General features: G+C 35.7%; 1 protein-coding gene across 1 annotated transcript in view; it reads left to right on the top strand.

Annotated features, from left to right (window-relative positions):
- Positions 1-18,990, top strand: part of LOC132104869 (gasdermin-E-like) — a 36,082-nt gene extending 17,092 nt beyond the window's left edge. Inside the window, exons 2-10 of the mRNA XM_059510393.1 lie at positions 15,617-15,827; positions 15,958-16,150; positions 16,513-16,669; positions 17,052-17,172; positions 17,327-17,452; positions 17,602-17,729; positions 18,136-18,484; positions 18,567-18,640; positions 18,769-18,990. Coding sequence (XP_059366376.1) covers positions 15,620-15,827; positions 15,958-16,150; positions 16,513-16,669; positions 17,052-17,172; positions 17,327-17,452; positions 17,602-17,729; positions 18,136-18,484; positions 18,567-18,640; positions 18,769-18,990 — 1,578 coding nt within the window. The 5' untranslated portion in view covers positions 15,617-15,619. The remainder of the gene's footprint in view (positions 1-15,616; positions 15,828-15,957; positions 16,151-16,512; positions 16,670-17,051; positions 17,173-17,326; positions 17,453-17,601; positions 17,730-18,135; positions 18,485-18,566; positions 18,641-18,768) is intronic.
- The last annotated feature ends 527 nt before the right edge of the window (positions 18,991-19,517 follow it).

The following is a 19,517-nucleotide window of genomic DNA, read 5'->3' as shown; positions in this document are numbered from 1 at the left end:
ATATTGATTTATTACCAGAAACAGTTTTGCTGCTTAATATTTTTTGAAACCTGTGACATTTTGTTTAGGATGATGAATGGAAAGCTATATCGTTGATAGTAGATCAACATATTGGAATGATTATACACACACACACACACATTACATACATTTTATCTATATATCTAAATAAAAATAGACTATAGATATTCAGCAGAGGTGTAAAATACTTGGAAAATTTTACTTGATTACTGTTCTTAAGTATTATTTTGGGGGATTTGTACTTTACTCAACTACCATTTAAACTGACTACTTGTACTTTTACTTGATTACATTTCTGAAGAAAAGAAACTGTACTTTTTACTCCTTACAACTTTATTTAATCTTGAAAAGTACATTATATTTTTATTTTATCTTATGCCCATTAAATATGGTAAACAGAAGCTCAAACGTGTGTTTCTGACGTGAGAACTAATGATCATTGTTTTCATGCATCAAACACACACATTTCTACTTCAGTTATGACTTTCAGGTAAATGTCTGGCTTCAAAAGTTCACCATCAAATCTGAGGAAGCATATTGAGGTAGCAAAGTTGCCTTTTCCCGCCCAAAAAAGTTTATTCATTATTTGTTCTGTTTTAATAGAGCCATTAGCTATGTAATATACTAGCTGAATGCACAAAATTGAGTGCAAATAAAATCAGTGATGAGAATTTAAATAAAATTATTTTTGTGGGATTTTTAAATTTTTATTATTAAATGTTACAAATCTCCAAAAAAGTGTTTAAATAAACATTATATGCTAAATTAATTGTAATTCATGTTTAGTGATGTTCTTACCAGGTGGTGGATAAGTTGTATTTACAATATGTCATTATATGAATCAGAATTAGGACTGTCAGTGAATATTTTTAATTTTTAATCTTAATAATTACATGCTTTTCTCATTAATCTAATTAGGCTTAAATAATTATTTATCAATATTTGCTAAGAAAAAAAAACTCTAAAGGCCTCTTAATAAACTCAATTTAATCCCTTTGCCTGTTTTTCTTTTTTTTTAGCTGGGTTTCCTTTTAATTGTTGTTGTTGAACTAAAACATGTTTGACCTGTGCCATTGCATTTTTTCTGTTCCCTCCCTTTAACCATTCTTCTGTATTGTCTGTCAGAAAAAAGTACTTCTACTTTTTTAATACTAGAGTACAATTTAAAGTTGTACTTTACTTTTACTCAAGTATGATTTTGACCAGATACTTGTACTTTTAATTGAGTAAAACTTCCACTGAGTACTTGTACTTTTACTAGAGTAAAATTTTCGAGTACTTTTTACACCTCTGATAATTCAGTATATGATCCAGAGTAACTAGTAATTACTACTCAATTAGTTTTTTTATCCAATACTTTTTTAATCTTACTCAAGTAACTATTCAGACTAGTACTTGTACTTTTACTTGAGTAAAATTTTCAAGTACTTTTTACACCTCTGATATTCAGTACATGATCCAGCGTAACTAGTAACTAACTACTCTTACTCAAGTAACTATTCAGACTAGTACTTTTAATTTTACTTGAGTAAAGTTTTTGGGTACTCTACCCACCTCTGCGCCCTTGCTTTGATGCTTTGGGGGTAAGCATAACATCAAATTTTCATTTTTGGATGAACTATCCCTTTAAGACCTGGAACATATTGTGCACTTCCTTCCTGTCAAGCCCACGGTTCTGAAGTGGCCAAGGCTGCGAGTGTGGGGTTTTTAAACCAGGCATAGGCCTATGTTCTGGTTTCTGCATGTGGCGCTTCCGCTCTGCTTTCCTGTTCTTTCTGCTCTGTTTATGTGCTGCTTCCGCTATACTTAGGAGTGTACAGGGAGTCAAATCATGACATCTTCACTCGTCACATGAAAAAAACATGTTCTGCTTCATCATAACCAAAGCTATGTATTAGTTTATACCAATAACCCATAACCTCACCATGTCCAAAGTTGTTTTATCAAGTCTATTTATTTATTTGTTTGTCATTCTGAATGCTGCATTAGTCAAAACAATTCACAAGCCTTCTATAAACTAGTCACCAGACTGGCTAACGTTACTCGACGAAACTTTGCTTTAAAAAAAAAAAAACTCACTTGGAACCCAAACTTGAGCCAAAAACCAATGATATGAGGTTCAGCACCGCCTCCTCCTCATAGACAGCCCAGTAAACGGGATACTAGCCTATCACATTACATGTGAAGGGACTTTCGAGGAGACGGTTAAATGTGCTTGCGCCTGTTGATTTTGTTTGACTTTCTCACACAAGAAGTAGGCTACTGTGTGGATTTGTCTCTGAAACCAATTTTTTTTTTTCATACTCTATCGCTGTTTCCGCTCTCTTTTGGCCGTGGGTCTACGTTATACAGACTGCAAACTATTCTCTGACTAACAGTGAAAGGTGCGTATTTCTAAAGAAATTAAAAATATTTTATCTATTAATACGTTTGATCACAAGATTTAATGTTTGACTGAATTACTTTATCCATGCTAATGTACTTTAGTATGAATTTAATAATGTAAACAAATTAAACCATGCCCATGTTTATGTGACATAAGGGGAGTAGCAGAGGTCTAGAAATTAATGCTGATCTGTTGTGCCCATTGTGACTAAAGTTACATGAACATAATCTAGTCTGACTGAAGAAAACCATCCATTTTGGCCATTGCTTGTGCCACTGGGTAACATGATGTGGAAAAAGAAAATAACGGTTTTGAGCAAGAGGTAGATAAAGTGATGGAACAGGAAGTTATGTTAAACCTAGTCTACATTGCCATACATATTCAAACTACTTCTAACTAGTATCATATGCTTAAACATTTGGGGGCAAGAGTGACGTTATTTATAACTCTTAAAGGGATACACCACCCCAAAAACAAAATTTTGTCATTAATCACTTACTCCCATGTCGTTCCAAACCTGTAAAAGCTTAGTTCATCTTCGGAACACAATTTAAGATATTTTGGATGGAATCCAGGAGGCTTGTGACTGTCCCTTCTGCCAAGTAAATTCAGGGCTGAAATTCTTTGCTTATGGAAACCGACATCTGTGGCATTGTGCTTTGTGGTAAAACTGCACATTTTAGATTGGCCTTTTATTGTGGCTAACCTAATGCATCGTTGTGAAATAATCATGCTGTCTAATCAGCATCTTGATATGCCACACCTGTGAGGTGGATGGATTATCTCGGCAAAGTGCTCACAGATTTGTGAACAATATTGGAGAGAAATGGGCCTTTTGTGTACATAGAAAAAGTCTTAGATCTTTGATTTCAGCTCATGAAAAATGGGGGCAAAAGCAAAAGTGTTGCATTTATAATTTTGTTCAGTGTAATTGTTTAGATTTGTATAATGCGTATTTGTATAATTCGCTTTTTGTCGATCCACTGATTCACATTAAAAAATATTTAGCAAAAATAGCACGCTTATTAAAAAAAGCTAATTTGTTCTCTGCCACCAGGTTTCACTTTCGGACCTGCAGACAATCGTAGTAGGCCTACACAAAACTGACATGCAGCGGCAGGGATCCAAACAAAAAAAATGTATTATGCTACATTGTATGCAATTGGGTCCTATGAGAAAAAAAACGTTGATGCCAAATAAGATTTTTAGGTACCACAGAATAAACGTGTTTTATTTATTTTATTATTATTATTAATTTTTTTTGACATTTTAACATTTCAATCATACTGTCATATGTTTGTGTCTAATCTTTTCTTGACTTTATCAGTATTAATCCATCTTGTAGATGACCTGGGAACAAGGGTTGCACAATTAATTGAAATTTAATTGCAAAGGCAGTAAATCGCGATTAGGCAAAAGCTACGATTGTTATGCGTATGTTTCAGTGAAGCACAGTTCTGTGATCAGCAGTAAATCTCCATCCGAAGGCCAGAGGGGGCTCTCACGCTGAAAATCCAAATATGCCCCAAAGAAGAAACCCAGGAAATGCCTATGGCTGCAGCTGAATAAACAGAAGTGCTGCATCTGAAACTTAGGCACCTCATGAAATGAATGTCGGACTGACTTCTGAGGCATGCAGAAGTCTTCGGATGCAGCCAAGATTTTACTGCTATCATTAATTCAATGTGACTAATAAACACATGACTACAGAAATATATGGTTTATCCAAGTTTTTATTATTATAATTTTCATCATAATAAGGTATATCTATAGTGAAATGCTAATCGACATAGCCATTTTGATATAGTCACTCGACATGTATCCCTGCTTAGAATACAATGAAATACAGTGTGCCTTAATTATTAAGAAGCCACATCATCTCACAGAAGGATTTATTTCAAACACTCGATTGACGTTTTGAACTGAGTTTGGAGTAGAAATATGTTGTTAAATTTGGTATGTTCACGTCCTCTCAGATGGAGCAGCATTTACTACACAGAGCCGTAGTTCACTGAGAAGATACGCGAACAGCTGTTGTCATTGTGTTTTGGCAATTTCATAATACTACGATTATGTTGTCTGCGATTATGAACATGATTTTGCAGCTTGTCAGAGAACTACGGCTCTGTGTAGTAAATGCTGCTTCACCTGAAAGCAGGTGATGGAGATTTACTAGACTACTAATCACAGAACCAGCTTTACTGAATGTGCATGACAATTGTGATTAATCGCGTTTGATTAATCGTCAAGCCCTACTAAGCCTCAGGGTTTCATTTGTTTTTGTGTATGTTTTTTGTCTCTTAAAGCAGTGATGCTCATTCGCTTCAATTATATGACTGACAGACTGCAACGGTTTGAATTAAAAATCTTTGTTTGTGTTCTACTGAAGAAACAAAGTCACCTACATCTTGAATGCAGGAGTGTGTCTAGAGCATTTATAATGGGGCGGGGGGGGGGGCAGTCTGGGGCACTGGCTCAAAAGATGGTTTGGCTGGGGGGGTTTTATAATACATTATACATTCACTAAACAAAGAGTGAAAGCTTTTTAGTGCTTTGAAATTAGCAGTGATTGACAAAGTGATATTCATAGCAACAGATGGGACAAATATGTGAAAATGTGCATTAAGACTATACCACCCTCGCTAATTTCTGAAGTACCGTCAGTGATTATTTCTGGAACCTGGATGATACGCTTTCATTGCAAAAATATATACAAAAACAACAAAATACAAATTGACTAAATAATTGAATAAATGACTATTTATAATTTAAGCACTTAACTAAAGTAAGTAGGCTTTTAATAAATTAAATAACTAGAGAAGGCTTACTATAATCAGCTTGCTTCCATTTAGTGAGATAAGCCTACTCCTCACCTAAATTAGAAGAAAAGCTCTTCTGGTCTTCAGTGATCTTTGAAGAGGAGAAGAAAGCGGCCCTAGTCAGCTACACATGTCAGGGCCTGCCACTGCCAGTTTCTTGAGTCAATTCTGTTCAAAGGCTTGATCAAACCAGTGGGCAAACCAGTGATTGGTTCGTGAATCAGTTTGAATGATTCGTTCAGGTCCCTGCCGCGTGCACTGATCTGTCTGAAGCAGTTCTTACTCAGAGTTGTAACAGAACGTTTAAGAACATCAAGAGCGGCGATTCGGCGATCTGCACTGAATTGAAAGCAGATCTGCAAAGGCTATTGTTTGCTAGCGAGGAAGATCTTTATTAGATGAACACTGTGTGTGCGGTCCACGGTTCGACAGGTAGGCCTGTAACTGGTAGGCCTATAACTTATGCTACATCCGATTATTGTACACGATGCCACTTTGACATTACCAAAGGGGAGCCAAGTTGAATGCAGCTTCCAGAAACTGTGCATTATAACCAATCACATACGATTTCCATTGAGCTTTTGAATGCAATTGCCAATCAAAGGTGTTTCCGATGAGTCATCACTAAAATGCCAGTGCTTCCTTCACTCGCTCGCTGACTGAATACCTCAAGTGCAGGTGTGTATGAATCTGTAATTAAGATATTTCACAGTGTTAACAGATTCTGTGATTTTAATGGAAGTTTTTGAGAGTGATTGAATTCTAGACTGTCAGTGGAAATGTTCTTTGATCATGTAAATGTTATTTGCTCTCTTTCTGAACAATGAAAGATTAGTAGCCGGTTTTATATCACATTAACTTTCACTGTTAAAATTCACATTTAATATAAAGTCAGTCATATTAAAAATATGTTATGGCATGACACCCATATCTGTTACTTAAGTAAACAGACAGGTTTTTATGCATATGTAGCAGGGTGGTTGAATCCACTGTAGGGAATGTCATCCACCTGTGCTTAGTTTAGTAACCCCTCCTCCTTATTTGGTTTGAGATATATAAAGGACATGTTATGGCCACTTGGCATGCGTCCTTGTATTTCCCTCGTGACGTCATCCGTGGTCGCCACAGGTATGTGAGTTGTTTGGGGTGAACTCGTGCGTCTCGTTCTGTGCAGGTGGTTGATGAGAATTCTTCTTGTTGTCAGGCTTGGATTGTAAGCTGCTCTTTTTTTTTTTCCTTCCCGCTGCTTTGTGCTGGCTGCCCACTCTTCACCGGTATGTATAGTTTTGTTTATAACAAGTAATTGACTGCGACTCGGCTATTTATGATTGGTTTTGTCCTCAGTGGCATTGATAGCACGTCACTCATATGGTCTGACTGAGCCGCTATATTGAATATGGTGTGCAACTACGAAGCGGTTTGCGTGCAGGATCATCCCGTGGTATGTAGGATTATAGTTTGCGTATTTGTAATGTTTTCTTTTCCTGTTTTAATATAGTTTCCTTATGCTCTGCAGGGCTCTCCTGCATAACTGAGTCTTTTTGGGCTAATTAGTGGGAAGTGAGCATCAACACTGAACCGTGATCGCGACTGCGTCGCTGTTTTGCCTCGACCTTTATCACGATAGCAACCCAGCGGTTGATTCACGTTGCTATCGGGGTGTAGTGCATGGTTTCGAGGGCAGGCTGAACGTCTCCCCGGGCCGCCGCATATGGAATTCCCTTGGTCTAACTTGGAATCAGCATCTCGTGTCTACCGTGTGGTTGTTTGATTATTTGGTTTTCCTTGGTTTACGTTCAGTCCGTGCCTCACCTCTGAGCACTGTAAACCGGAGTGAACTTGGTTTATTTCAAACTGTTAACCTGTTTTTGTTACATTTGTGCTATTTTGTTTGTGCTAAGTGGTTTAATTTCTTGAATTATTTGATTTATTTTGTGACATTGTTTTTTTGTTTTACTTATTTGGGGGTATTGTACTTTTATAAACGTTTGTTATTTTTGTTTTATTTATTTCTTTGAGTTTCTGTCAGATTGTAGTTATCAGTTTGTGTTTTCTTCTTTTTTTTTCTGTTATAGGAGCTGGGTCTCTGGGGGGTGAAGGCGAGGCTGCCATTTGTGTGGTGTGTTCACGTTATAGTGCTGTGTGCCTGCTGCCATCTAACTTTCACGTGTGCATTTGGGTATTTGTAGTGGACTATTGTGGGGGGGGGTTCGTTCTACAATTTGGCAGCCGACCCGGACCCCCAGCTACCGCTCCTGTTGGCCATTTGGTTTTCTTTAATGGGAATTGATTTATTGTGTGTGTGTAGATGCAGATTGATGGTGTGCCTTCCTGTTTATTATATGGCCAATGTAGAGTTTTCACTTGGAAGTTTAGCTATTTATTGGTCAATATTGACAAACATAATAAACTTTTCTATATTCATGTCTCCTCACCCACTCATTCAAGACGAACCTGTGTGCCCTTAGGGCTGTTATTTCCCCAGTGGTCTGGGGTGGCGTAGTCGACCATACATTGTCATACATATGCATATTTTGTGTTAAGAGTGTGGGAAAACACCCTTACGACCTCCTTTGCTTTTGTACCGCCACGTTACACATAGTTAATAGATTACATTAGGCTACTTTGACCAGCGCATATTTTAACCCTGTGAACTTCTTTGTACAAACAGTCGTCAGTTCGTTGGAACTTGATTAACATGCACTAACTTGTTTGCAGTTGTTAGCAGTTTGAGTGCTGCTGTTATCAAAACAAAAATAGAATATAATGAATTACTTAGAAATGTATTGAATGACTTCAAATGTATTGAATAACAAAAAGTAACATTTAGTGTGGGCTTTGACCATCAGATATTATCTAACATAATCTATAAGGTGAGAATTGAGATATTTCATGATATAGTTCATACGTCTGGGAATGTTTCTAATAAAAATGAAAAGAAAGAAATAATGCTTAATAATAATTTGCCAATATGCTGTTGTGGCTGCTGTGTGTCACATGACAAACCCCTGCCCCACTCGTGCCACCTCAAAAATAATGAGTGCATGACTCCCTTGCATATACATTAAATAAAATATTATTTTTTACATTAAATAAGCTGTCATAGAGTATGAAATAAATACCCTCCAATCCCGCGTTAGCTTTGTTCCAGGAGGAATGTCTTTGCCTAGACAATTAATATTGATATTTCAAAATATTTACGCTTGCAGAAATATACATTTGCTTACATTTTGCAGAACAGACAGAAGATCGGTCAATGTGCATTTGGTTCATCATGTTCAGATGTTCGGTAACTTAGTGGTCATGTAAGGAATTTTCACTCTTCTCTGTGTAAGAGGTTATTTATACATATATAATACATAGCCTACTTTAAAATATAATTTATTTCAGTGAAGCAAATCAGAATTTTCATCAGCTGTTACTCCAGTTTTCAGAGTCATATGATCCTTCAAAAAATAATTCTAATATATTGATTTATTACCAGAAACAGTTTTGCTGCTTAATATTTTTTGAAACCTGTGACATTTTGTTTAGGATGATGAATGGAAAGCTATATCGTTGATAGTAGATCAACATATTGGAATGATTATACACACACACACACACATTACATACATTTTATCTATATATCTAAATAAAAATAGACTATAGATATTCAGCAGAGGTGTAAAATACTTGGAAAATTTTACTTGATTACTGTTCTTAAGTATTATTTTGGGGGATTTGTACTTTACTCAACTACCATTTAAACTGACTACTTGTACTTTTACTTGATTACATTTCTGAAGAAAAGAAACTGTACTTTTTACTCCTTACAACTTTATTTAATCTTGAAAAGTACATTATATTTTTATTTTATCTTATGCCCATTAAATATGGTAAACAGAAGCTCAAACGTGTGTTTCTGACGTGAGAACTAATGATCATTGTTTTCATGCATCAAACACACACATTTCTACTTCAGTTATGACTTTCAGGTAAATGTCTGGCTTCAAAAGTTCACCATCAAATCTGAGGAAGCATATTGAGGTAGCAAAGTTGCCTTTTCCCGCCCAAAAAAGTTTATTCATTATTTGTTCTGTTTTAATAGAGCCATTAGCTATGTAATATACTAGCTGAATGCACAAAATTGAGTGCAAATAAAATCAGTGATGAGAATTTAAATAAAATTATTTTTGTGGGATTTTTAAATTTTTATTATTAAATGTTACAAATCTCCAAAAAAGTGTTTAAATAAACATTATATGCTAAATTAATTGTAATTCATGTTTAGTGATGTTCTTACCAGGTGGTGGATAAGTTGTATTTACAATATGTCATTATATGAATCAGAATTAGGACTGTCAGTGAATATTTTTAATTTTTAATCTTAATAATTACATGCTTTTCTCATTAATCTAATTAGGCTTAAATAATTATTTATCAATATTTGCTAAGAAAAAAAAACTCTAAAGGCCTCTTAATAAACTCAATTTAATCCCTTTGCCTGTTTTTCTTTTTTTTTAGCTGGGTTTCCTTTTAATTGTTGTTGTTGAACTAAAACATGTTTGACCTGTGCCATTGCATTTTTTCTGTTCCCTCCCTTTAACCATTCTTCTGTATTGTCTGTCAGAAAAAAGTACTTCTACTTTTTTAATACTAGAGTACAATTTAAAGTTGTACTTTACTTTTACTCAAGTATGATTTTGACCAGATACTTGTACTTTTAATTGAGTAAAACTTCCACTGAGTACTTGTACTTTTACTAGAGTAAAACTTTCGAGTACTTTTTACACCTCTGATAATTCAGTATATGATCCAGAGTAACTAGTAATTACTACTCAATTAGTTTTTTTATCCAATACTTTTTTAATCTTACTCAAGTAACTATTCAGACTAGTACTTGTACTTTTACTTGAGTAAAATTTTCAAGTACTTTTTACACCTCTGATATTCAGTACATGATCCAGCGTAACTAGTAACTAACTACTCTTACTCAAGTAACTATTCAGACTAGTACTTTTAATTTTACTTGAGTAAAGTTTTTGGGTACTCTACCCACCTCTGCGCCCTTGCTTTGATGCTTTGGGGGTAAGCATAACATCAAATTTTCATTTTTGGATGAACTATCCCTTTAAGACCTGGAACATATTGTGCACTTCCTTCCTGTCAAGCCCACGGTTCTGAAGTGGCCAAGGCTGCGAGTGTGGGGTTTTTAAACCAGGCATAGGCCTATGTTCTGGTTTCTGCATGTGGCGCTTCCGCTCTGCTTTCCTGTTCTTTCTGCTCTGTTTATGTGCTGCTTCCGCTATACTTAGGAGTGTACAGGGAGTCAAATCATGACATCTTCACTCGTCACATGAAAAAAACATGTTCTGCTTCATCATAACCAAAGCTATGTATTAGTTTATACCAATAACCCATAACCTCACCATGTCCAAAGTTGTTTTATCAAGTCTATTTATTTATTTGTTTGTCATTCTGAATGCTGCATTAGTCAAAACAATTCACAAGCCTTCTATAAACTAGTCACCAGACTGGCTAACGTTACTCGACGAAACTTTGCTTTAAAAAAAAAAAAACTCACTTGGAACCCAAACTTGAGCCAAAAACCAATGATATGAGGTTCAGCACCGCCTCCTCCTCATAGACAGCCCAGTAAACGGGATACTAGCCTATCACATTACATGTGAAGGGACTTTCGAGGAGACGGTTAAATGTGCTTGCGCCTGTTGATTTTGTTTGACTTTCTCACACAAGAAGTAGGCTACTGTGTGGATTTGTCTCTGAAACCAATTTTTTTTTTTCATACTCTATCGCTGTTTCCGCTCTCTTTTGGCCGTGGGTCTACGTTATACAGACTGCAAACTATTCTCTGACTAACAGTGAAAGGTGCGTATTTCTAAAGAAATTAAAAATATTTTATCTATTAATACGTTTGATCACAAGATTTAATGTTTGACTGAATTACTTTATCCATGCTAATGTACTTTAGTATGAATTTAATAATGTAAACAAATTAAACCATGCCCATGTTTATGTGACATAAGGGGAGTAGCAGAGGTCTAGAAATTAATGCTGATCTGTTGTGCCCATTGTGACTAAAGTTACATGAACATAATCTAGTCTGACTGAAGAAAACCATCCATTTTGGCCATTGCTTGTGCCACTGGGTAACATGATGTGGAAAAAGAAAATAACGGTTTTGAGCAAGAGGTAGATAAAGTGATGGAACAGGAAGTTATGTTAAACCTAGTCTACATTGCCATACATATTCAAACTACTTCTAACTAGTATCATATGCTTAAACATTTGGGGGCAAGAGTGACGTTATTTATAACTCTTAAAGGGATACACCACCCCAAAAACAAAATTTTGTCATTAATCACTTACTCCCATGTCGTTCCAAACCTGTAAAAGCTTAGTTCATCTTCGGAACACAATTTAAGATATTTTGGATGGAATCCAGGAGGCTTGTGACTGTCCCTTCTGCCAAGTAAATTCAGGGCTGAAATTCTTTGCTTATGGAAACCGACATCTGTGGCATTGTGCTTTGTGGTAAAACTGCACATTTTAGATTGGCCTTTTATTGTGGCTAACCTAATGCATCGTTGTGAAATAATCATGCTGTCTAATCAGCATCTTGATATGCCACACCTGTGAGGTGGATGGATTATCTCGGCAAAGTGCTCACAGATTTGTGAACAATATTGGAGAGAAATGGGCCTTTTGTGTACATAGAAAAAGTCTTAGATCTTTGATTTCAGCTCATGAAAAATGGGGGCAAAAGCAAAAGTGTTGCATTTATAATTTTGTTCAGTGTAATTGTTTAGATTTGTATAATGCGTATTTGTATAATTCGCTTTTTGTCGATCCACTGATTCACATTAAAAAATATTTAGCAAAAATAGCACGCTTATTAAAAAAAGCTAATTTGTTCTCTGCCACCAGGTTTCACTTTCGGACCTGCAGACAATCGTAGTAGGCCTACACAAAACTGACATGCAGCGGCAGGGATCCAAACAAAAAAATGTATTATGCTACATTGTATGCAATTGGGTCCTATGAGAAAAAAAACGTTGATGCCAAATAAGATTTTTAGGTACCACAGAATAAACGTGTTTTATTTATTTTATTATTATTATTAATTTTTTTTGACATTTTAACATTTCAATCATACTGTCATATGTTTGTGTCTAATCTTTTCTTGACTTTATCAGTATTAATCCATCTTGTAGATGACCTGGGAACAAGGGTTGCACAATTAATTGAAATTTAATTGCAAAGGCAGTAAATCGCGATTAGGCAAAAGCTACGATTGTTATGCGTATGTTTCAGTGAAGCACAGTTCTGTGATCAGCAGTAAATCTCCATCCGAAGGCCAGAGGGGGCTCTCACGCTGAAAATCCAAATATGCCCCGAAGAAGAAACCCAGGAAATGCCTATGGCTGCAGCTGAATAAACAGAAGTGCTGCATCTGAAACTTAGGCACCTCATGAAATGAATGTCGGACTGACTTCTGAGGCATGCAGAAGTCTTCGGATGCAGCCAAGATTTTACTGCTATCATTAATTCAATGTGACTAATAAACACATGACTACAGAAATATATGGTTTATCCAAGTTTTTATTATTATAATTTTCATCATAATAAGGTATATCTATAGTGAAATGCTAATCGACATAGCCATTTTGATATAGTCACTCGACATGTATCCCTGCTTAGAATACAATGAAATACAGTGTGCCTTAATTATTAAGAAGCCACATCATCTCACAGAAGGATTTATTTCAAACACTCGATTGACGTTTTGAACTGAGTTTGGAGTAGAAATATGTTGTTAAATTTGGTATGTTCACGTCCTCTCAGATGGAGCAGCATTTACTACACAGAGCCGTAGTTCACTGAGAAGATACGCGAACAGCTGTTGTCATTGTGTTTTGGCAATTTCATAATACTACGATTATGTTGTCTGCGATTATGAACATGATTTTGCAGCTTGTCAGAGAACTACGGCTCTGTGTAGTAAATGCTGCTTCACCTGAAAGCAGGTGATGGAGATTTACTAGACTACTAATCACAGAACCAGCTTTACTGAATGTGCATGACAATTGTGATTAATCGCGTTTGATTAATCGTCAAGCCCTACTAAGGTTCACTTACAGTGAACTAAATGTCTTTTCCAACTTGAAATATACAGTCATTCATTGTTTATTACACAGAATCTGTACCAATATCATGGACCATTAGGGCTGGTCTGAATACCATTTTTTGAGCTTCTAAGTTTTATAGTAATCAACACTAAATATTCAAAGCATGGAGGGAGAGAGCTGAAATTTTTTTTTTGAATGAAGGCAGGAAACTGTGTGTCTGTTTGCATTTTTATTATGTCAAGAACCGTTCATCCAATCGACTTCACAAGTGGCGGGTGTGTTACTGCGGACCCATGGGAGTGCAGTGTAGAATTTTGTTGCAATAAGGAAAAACGACAAGTTGAGAATTAATAAACTCTTAATAAACTACAGAACAGAATAATTTTTCATACTTGATGTGCTGTTGTGGTAGGGTAGTTTCAAATCTGGCACACTGCCTTTGTCTTGTCTTCACTTAATTTCAAATGCTTCCACACAGCTGAGGTCTTCGGCATTTTTGTCTTCTCTTCCAGATGAATCATGACGTTCACTCATGGGTGATGCATAAGTCTCTTTTCCACTATCAGGCCAAACAGTTCCCTTTGCTTAACCATTCCATTCCGTGCTGAAACGGGCCAGTCAGCATGGATACGGTTTAATTTTCTACTGTGGTGCTGATAACAGAGCTTTTTGGAATGCAATACACATGCGTCAGTCCTTGCCTTGGTAACGCAAGTGTAATATAAACAGCGATATGGACGATGATAAAATATTCTTTCTTTTTGGACTCCTTTTATCTGATATTTACTTTGTAAGTAAGATATCAATAAGTGCAAATGTTACCTCCACAGACCAAACTGTCTCAAGTTTGATTCTTTTTTATATTGAATGAGGCGTAGCTGTTTACTTGGCTGTTTGGAGAAACTGGTAGCCAGGCATAGTGGCGAAGTCATGCACTCGCACTCTAACAGCACGGCTAAGTGCGGTTGTCTAACCGGGCCGAGAGCAGTTTTTAATCGTGCAGCACTGTAGCCTACCAGGCTCACGTGGAAATACAACCGTAATCGTACCTGACAGTCCTTATAACCATTGGGCCCAATAGTAAAAAAGTAGCTTTTTTCAAGCGCGAATGAAAACCGTTTTGCAGGGAATGCCAGGTCTAAAAAAAAAAAAAAAAATGATTATTCGAATCTCGAATAATTCGAATAATCGAATATTCTGGTCCAGCCCTATGGACTATAAGCATCGCTTGGCCACTGAGTGTAGTTTGGGCTTCCTCTGTAAATGTTGTCATAGACTCTTAAAAATAAAGGTGCTTCACGATGCCATAGAAGAACCTTTTTTTTGTCTAAATGGTTTCATAAAAACCTTTAACATCTGAAGAACCTTTACATTTCACAAAAGGTTATTTGTGGCGGAAGAAAGTCCTTCAGATTATAAAAAGTTGAGCACCTATATTTTTAATAGAGTGTGTCTTTCAGTCAGTTATCTTTTTAATTTGTAAAATGCAATTTTATAGGAGGAGTTAAATCATGTAGACAACAGGTTAAGTAAAAAAATATTAAAATGCAATAGCGCATAAATATAGCAAAATGCTCCTCTTTTTGGTTATTTTTCTTGCTGACTGATGAGCTTATGGACACCAAATGGTTGTTGTGTTAAATGTAGACTATATTATGTTGCAATGTTTACAATCTTTACACGTTTTCCAGTTTGAAACATTGAATGAGCTGTTAAACAAAACATTTCAGTAAGTTTTTACGCTGTCTTATTCTATTTATATGATGAACCTTATCTGTTACACCTACAAGCCACCATCTGCAGTACATAGATGTGGTTGAAATGCTATTTTCAGCTCTTATCAGCAGTCCATGACATCTTAATTCATTATAAGATTTGTGCTTTTTCTATTCAACTGTTCTCTCTTCTGTTATTTATTCCTGTTTTTGGTATTACTTAATGATTTTGGCGTGCAGTCACATTTTGTGTATTTTTGGTTTATTATGTTTGACCCCTGCTGTGGAATGGCTGTTGGCATATACAGTATTATGATAATTCTGTGGATTATGTAATGTAATGTAATGTAATGTAAATAAAGGATTATGTAATCTAAGATAATTTATATTTGGGAATAACTGCGGGGGAAATTCAATCAGTAATTCAGTTGCTGCTTTTATACAGTTTGCATTTATCATTAGGAACAATGCTTGAGAAAAGTCAGTGAAAGTGTTCACATTTTCCACTATGGTTTAATGCTGTCTGTTTATGTGTTTTTGCAGAGGATGTTTGACAGAGCAACAAAGAATCTGGTCCGACAGATTGATCCTAACGGTTCCCTGATTGCGGCTTCCAGTCTAAATGATTCCAGAAAACTCCAGCCGCTTGCGGTGGTGCAGAAAACCCACAAAGTCTGGTTCTGGCAGCAAACTAAATACAAACCCACAGGGTTCAAACTCAATGACCTGCTGGAAGGGGATCCAATTAAACCAGGTAAAGTGCATAGTGAATAAGTATCTCAGTATGTTCTCAGTAGAAATAGATCTTTTTTCAAAATATGCCTAAATGGAACTGTCTTGCATCTGTCATTGTTGAAATTAGTGTCTCTCTTTGTTTTGATAAGTGTGTGAGGAGAAAGAGTTTGTATCGGTTGAGGGAGAGTACAAGAACTCTATAACTGGATCCGGAGAGATGGGAGGTCCTGCTGTCTGCCTAAAGGCGAATGGACAGGGCTCATCGAAACTTAGTTTATCCCTCATGAAACTTAAGAAGGAAGATGTGGATATTCCCGCTCTTCTGAAGCTCACTAGAGGAAGGTCAGAGAAAAACAATTTAATATGATGTCGACCCACTAAAATGAATTTTAATTACATTTTAATACAAATAATTAAAAATCAATTCAGAACCTAATTTTGAACCTTGTGGTATCTCTTGACAGGAATGTTCGTTCAAAAATAATTTTTATTTTGAACCCACATGTAACTCAAAATCTGTGAAGGAGATTTTTTTTTAAACTTTTCATTTTCATTGTATGAAAAAAAAAACTTTTTTGTAAAATCACAGGTTTGGAATGACATGCGGATGAGTATATGATGACAAAATTGACATTTTGATGCATATAAGATAAAAATCTGATGTGGTTTGATACTCATTCCTCTGCTTTTGATGACCCACTTAGGAAGTTGGACCTCAAAAACTCTTTTTTCAAGCATTCCCCCCCAAAACACATGGCTTTTACCCTCCTTAAAGAGCGAATTTTCACCACCCACGACTGCTCCATCTCTTATGCTGGACTGGAGAAGGCCAGCTGCCAAGCATCGGTTGATTTTGGTCAGGTTTGTAAGAAGTAGTGTGTTCAAGGTAATGATCCAGAGTCATTAGGATATCATGTCATTAATAAATCTCCTTATATGTAATTGGTAACTGAACTAATAAAATCATTTTCAGTAATTAATATAAAGCTGAAATAAAATATTATATAAATATTGGATGAAAAACTGAAACTTAAAACTTAATTGAGAACTAAACTGACTAAAACTGAAATAAAAATCTATTAAATCTGTATAGAAATATAAAAACAATAACTGCACTATTTAAACTAATTAAAGACTAATTAAAATTCAAACCAAAACTAAAAATATAAAAATAAATGCTAATTGTATATAAATTAAACTAAACAACAACAACCCAGAATTGACTGTGTCTTTGGTGTTTCAGGTGTACGCGAAAGACGGCTTTGAAATTCAGTTAGGCTCTAAGACTGCATTACACATCCCACCGGAGACTGTGATGGCTTACAGTGTCATTGAAATGAACATCGAAAGTGACGGCTATTTTGGTCTCTGACATTTACTGAATATGGCTGAACAACAACATCACAGTTCATTTTGATTGCATCAACAAATATTACATTTATTACTATGATCTGATTTTTTTTATTTCTATGTATTTGGGGTTTCCATGACTGAGCTTTGATTTTTGTGTGAGTTTAGATCTGTGCATTTGGAAGGACTTGGAATCAGATGACATTTCCGAGAATCCCAATCCCACTTTCTCAGAGGTGGATGGTCAATGGCCACTAATGCAGGAAGGTTTCCCGCTTACTACTCTAAAAAACGGTGTGTTTCAGTTCCTTCGTGTTCTGCTCAGGTATCTGTGCAGAAGTAGGATTAGCCCTGCATTTCACTTTCCCTTTTTTAAGTTCCTGGTTCTTAGGACATTGTGATAATGTGGCATTTTGAGATGTATTTTTGTGGTCTCTTTGCAGCACTTGCAGAAGTTCAGACTAGGTTTTTGGCACTGGCTGACTTGTCTGCTGAAAGCCGTTCCTCCCTCCTTCTCCTGTTGAGGAAAATTCTGATGGACCGATCTGTCTTGTCAGCTTTGGTGGATAGAGTGAGTGAGAGTATAAGATACAATGCTCGCTAAATCATGTACAAAAGTTGCAGAAGGACATTGTGAAATTGCATAAATGGTTGAATTTTCTGTCCTCTAGGATGATTTTAAAGATTTTTTCACAATAGATTTGAACTTTTCCTCAATTTTTAAGAGAGTTTAAAGGTTACATGTACCATAAATTCTCTATTTTGTGCTTGTACCCACACAGATTTATTTCAGATTTATATTTTTATATAATTAGTGTTAGTTTGAATATCATTAAAAAGTAAATGTTTAACTTTTCAAGATTTCAAGTAGTCGAGGGTCATGTAACTGAAAGATTTCACAGAAATGAAACCCTTTTTTCCTCATTATATCACTTATATTTAGTTTTCTCTGATCCCATTGTCTTTTTATTTTTTAGCTTGAGGTGTTACGCAGCGGTGAAGCTCCATGCTTTTTAAACAACGAGTTGTCTGAAAAACAGAGCCAGATGATTGATGAATTTGTAGACTTACTGAAAGGCGAAAAACTTGGCAAGAGTGGACTTACCACATCAACGTCATTGTCCAGTTACAATGGATGTCAGATATCAACAGCCAATCACAGTGATCCTCTTGTGGCATCTGAGTTAAATGGGTCAAGTCCCATACCAGAAGAACAGAATGGCTGTGACATGGCTATATCCCATCAGAACGAATGCTCAACAGAAGCAAGCAGGGAGAGCGTGGAGCGTATGAATGTTATGGAAATGCTGATCAATGCTCTTGAGGGTTAGCATTGCACTGAAACTCAAAGGTTGCATATGTACATAGAGTGTTGGTCTTCACTTATACACTTTATTGTTTGATTCAGAACTCATCGATGCTGGACTGGACCTGCTAGAGCTGTTCTACACTTCTGAAGCTCTCCAAAGTCTACAGGATTTAGTGAGTTTAATCTTGTTGGATGCCAATGAAGATTCTGCACGAATGCTTTGAGAAAAATTAGCTGAAAAAAATAAACTTTACCATAAAAAATGTAAAGTCTTTTTATTTTTCTCACTCTGTACACCTAGGTTATTCATCTGACTACAAGAGATATGCCTATCTGCAAGGACTCCATGCCTGTTTTTCTCCAAAGTGACGACGAATTCAACAGAGTCGAGGAACTTTTTAAGTCATGCAATGTTTTACTAAAGAAAGAGAATGACACGTTAACCTCAGAAATTACCTGTAAAGAGGGCTTCCTCCCAATTATTCTGTGCGTTGCCATCCATGGCCTTGCATCCTTTTACTAACAGCTTAAATAGGCTGTTAAAGTGTTAAGTCATTTTAAAATGTTTTTCCAATTATAAAGACATGTTAGTTCATGCAGCAATTGCTTGCTTTAGTTTTAATATTCCTGTGTGCAGACATTTGCTTGCTTCTTAATATTTTGCAAATAGATCTCCAACAAGGTGCCTTTACTCAGATTTATAATTTTTTTAAATAGCTCTGCAAAAAAGTTATTAATACAAACCTTCATTTTCCAGATAATTTTAGTTATTTTCCAAAACTAAAATACACTTTTATTTAATTACAGTGAAATTGTAGTAAAAGCCTAATTTAAAAACCTTTATCTCGGAAACTGATTTGTTTTCCATAGATGATTTAAAGATAGCAGTTTTAAATAAGAATTTCTTTATTTGCCCAGAAGCAAAAAGTTTTAAAGTTTAAAATTTCTTAATTGCAATATTTTTCATAATAATTATTTTTGTTATTTTGAGTTACTGTAAATGCATAATTTTGACAGATTTTCAAATATTAATGTTTATCACTGCACTTG

The sequence above is a fragment of the Carassius carassius genome, chromosome 25 (assembly GCF_963082965.1).
Source record: "Carassius carassius chromosome 25, fCarCar2.1, whole genome shotgun sequence".
Taxonomy (NCBI): Eukaryota; Metazoa; Chordata; class Actinopteri; order Cypriniformes; family Cyprinidae; genus Carassius; species Carassius carassius.
This window is presented reverse-complemented; position numbering and strand designations above follow the sequence as displayed.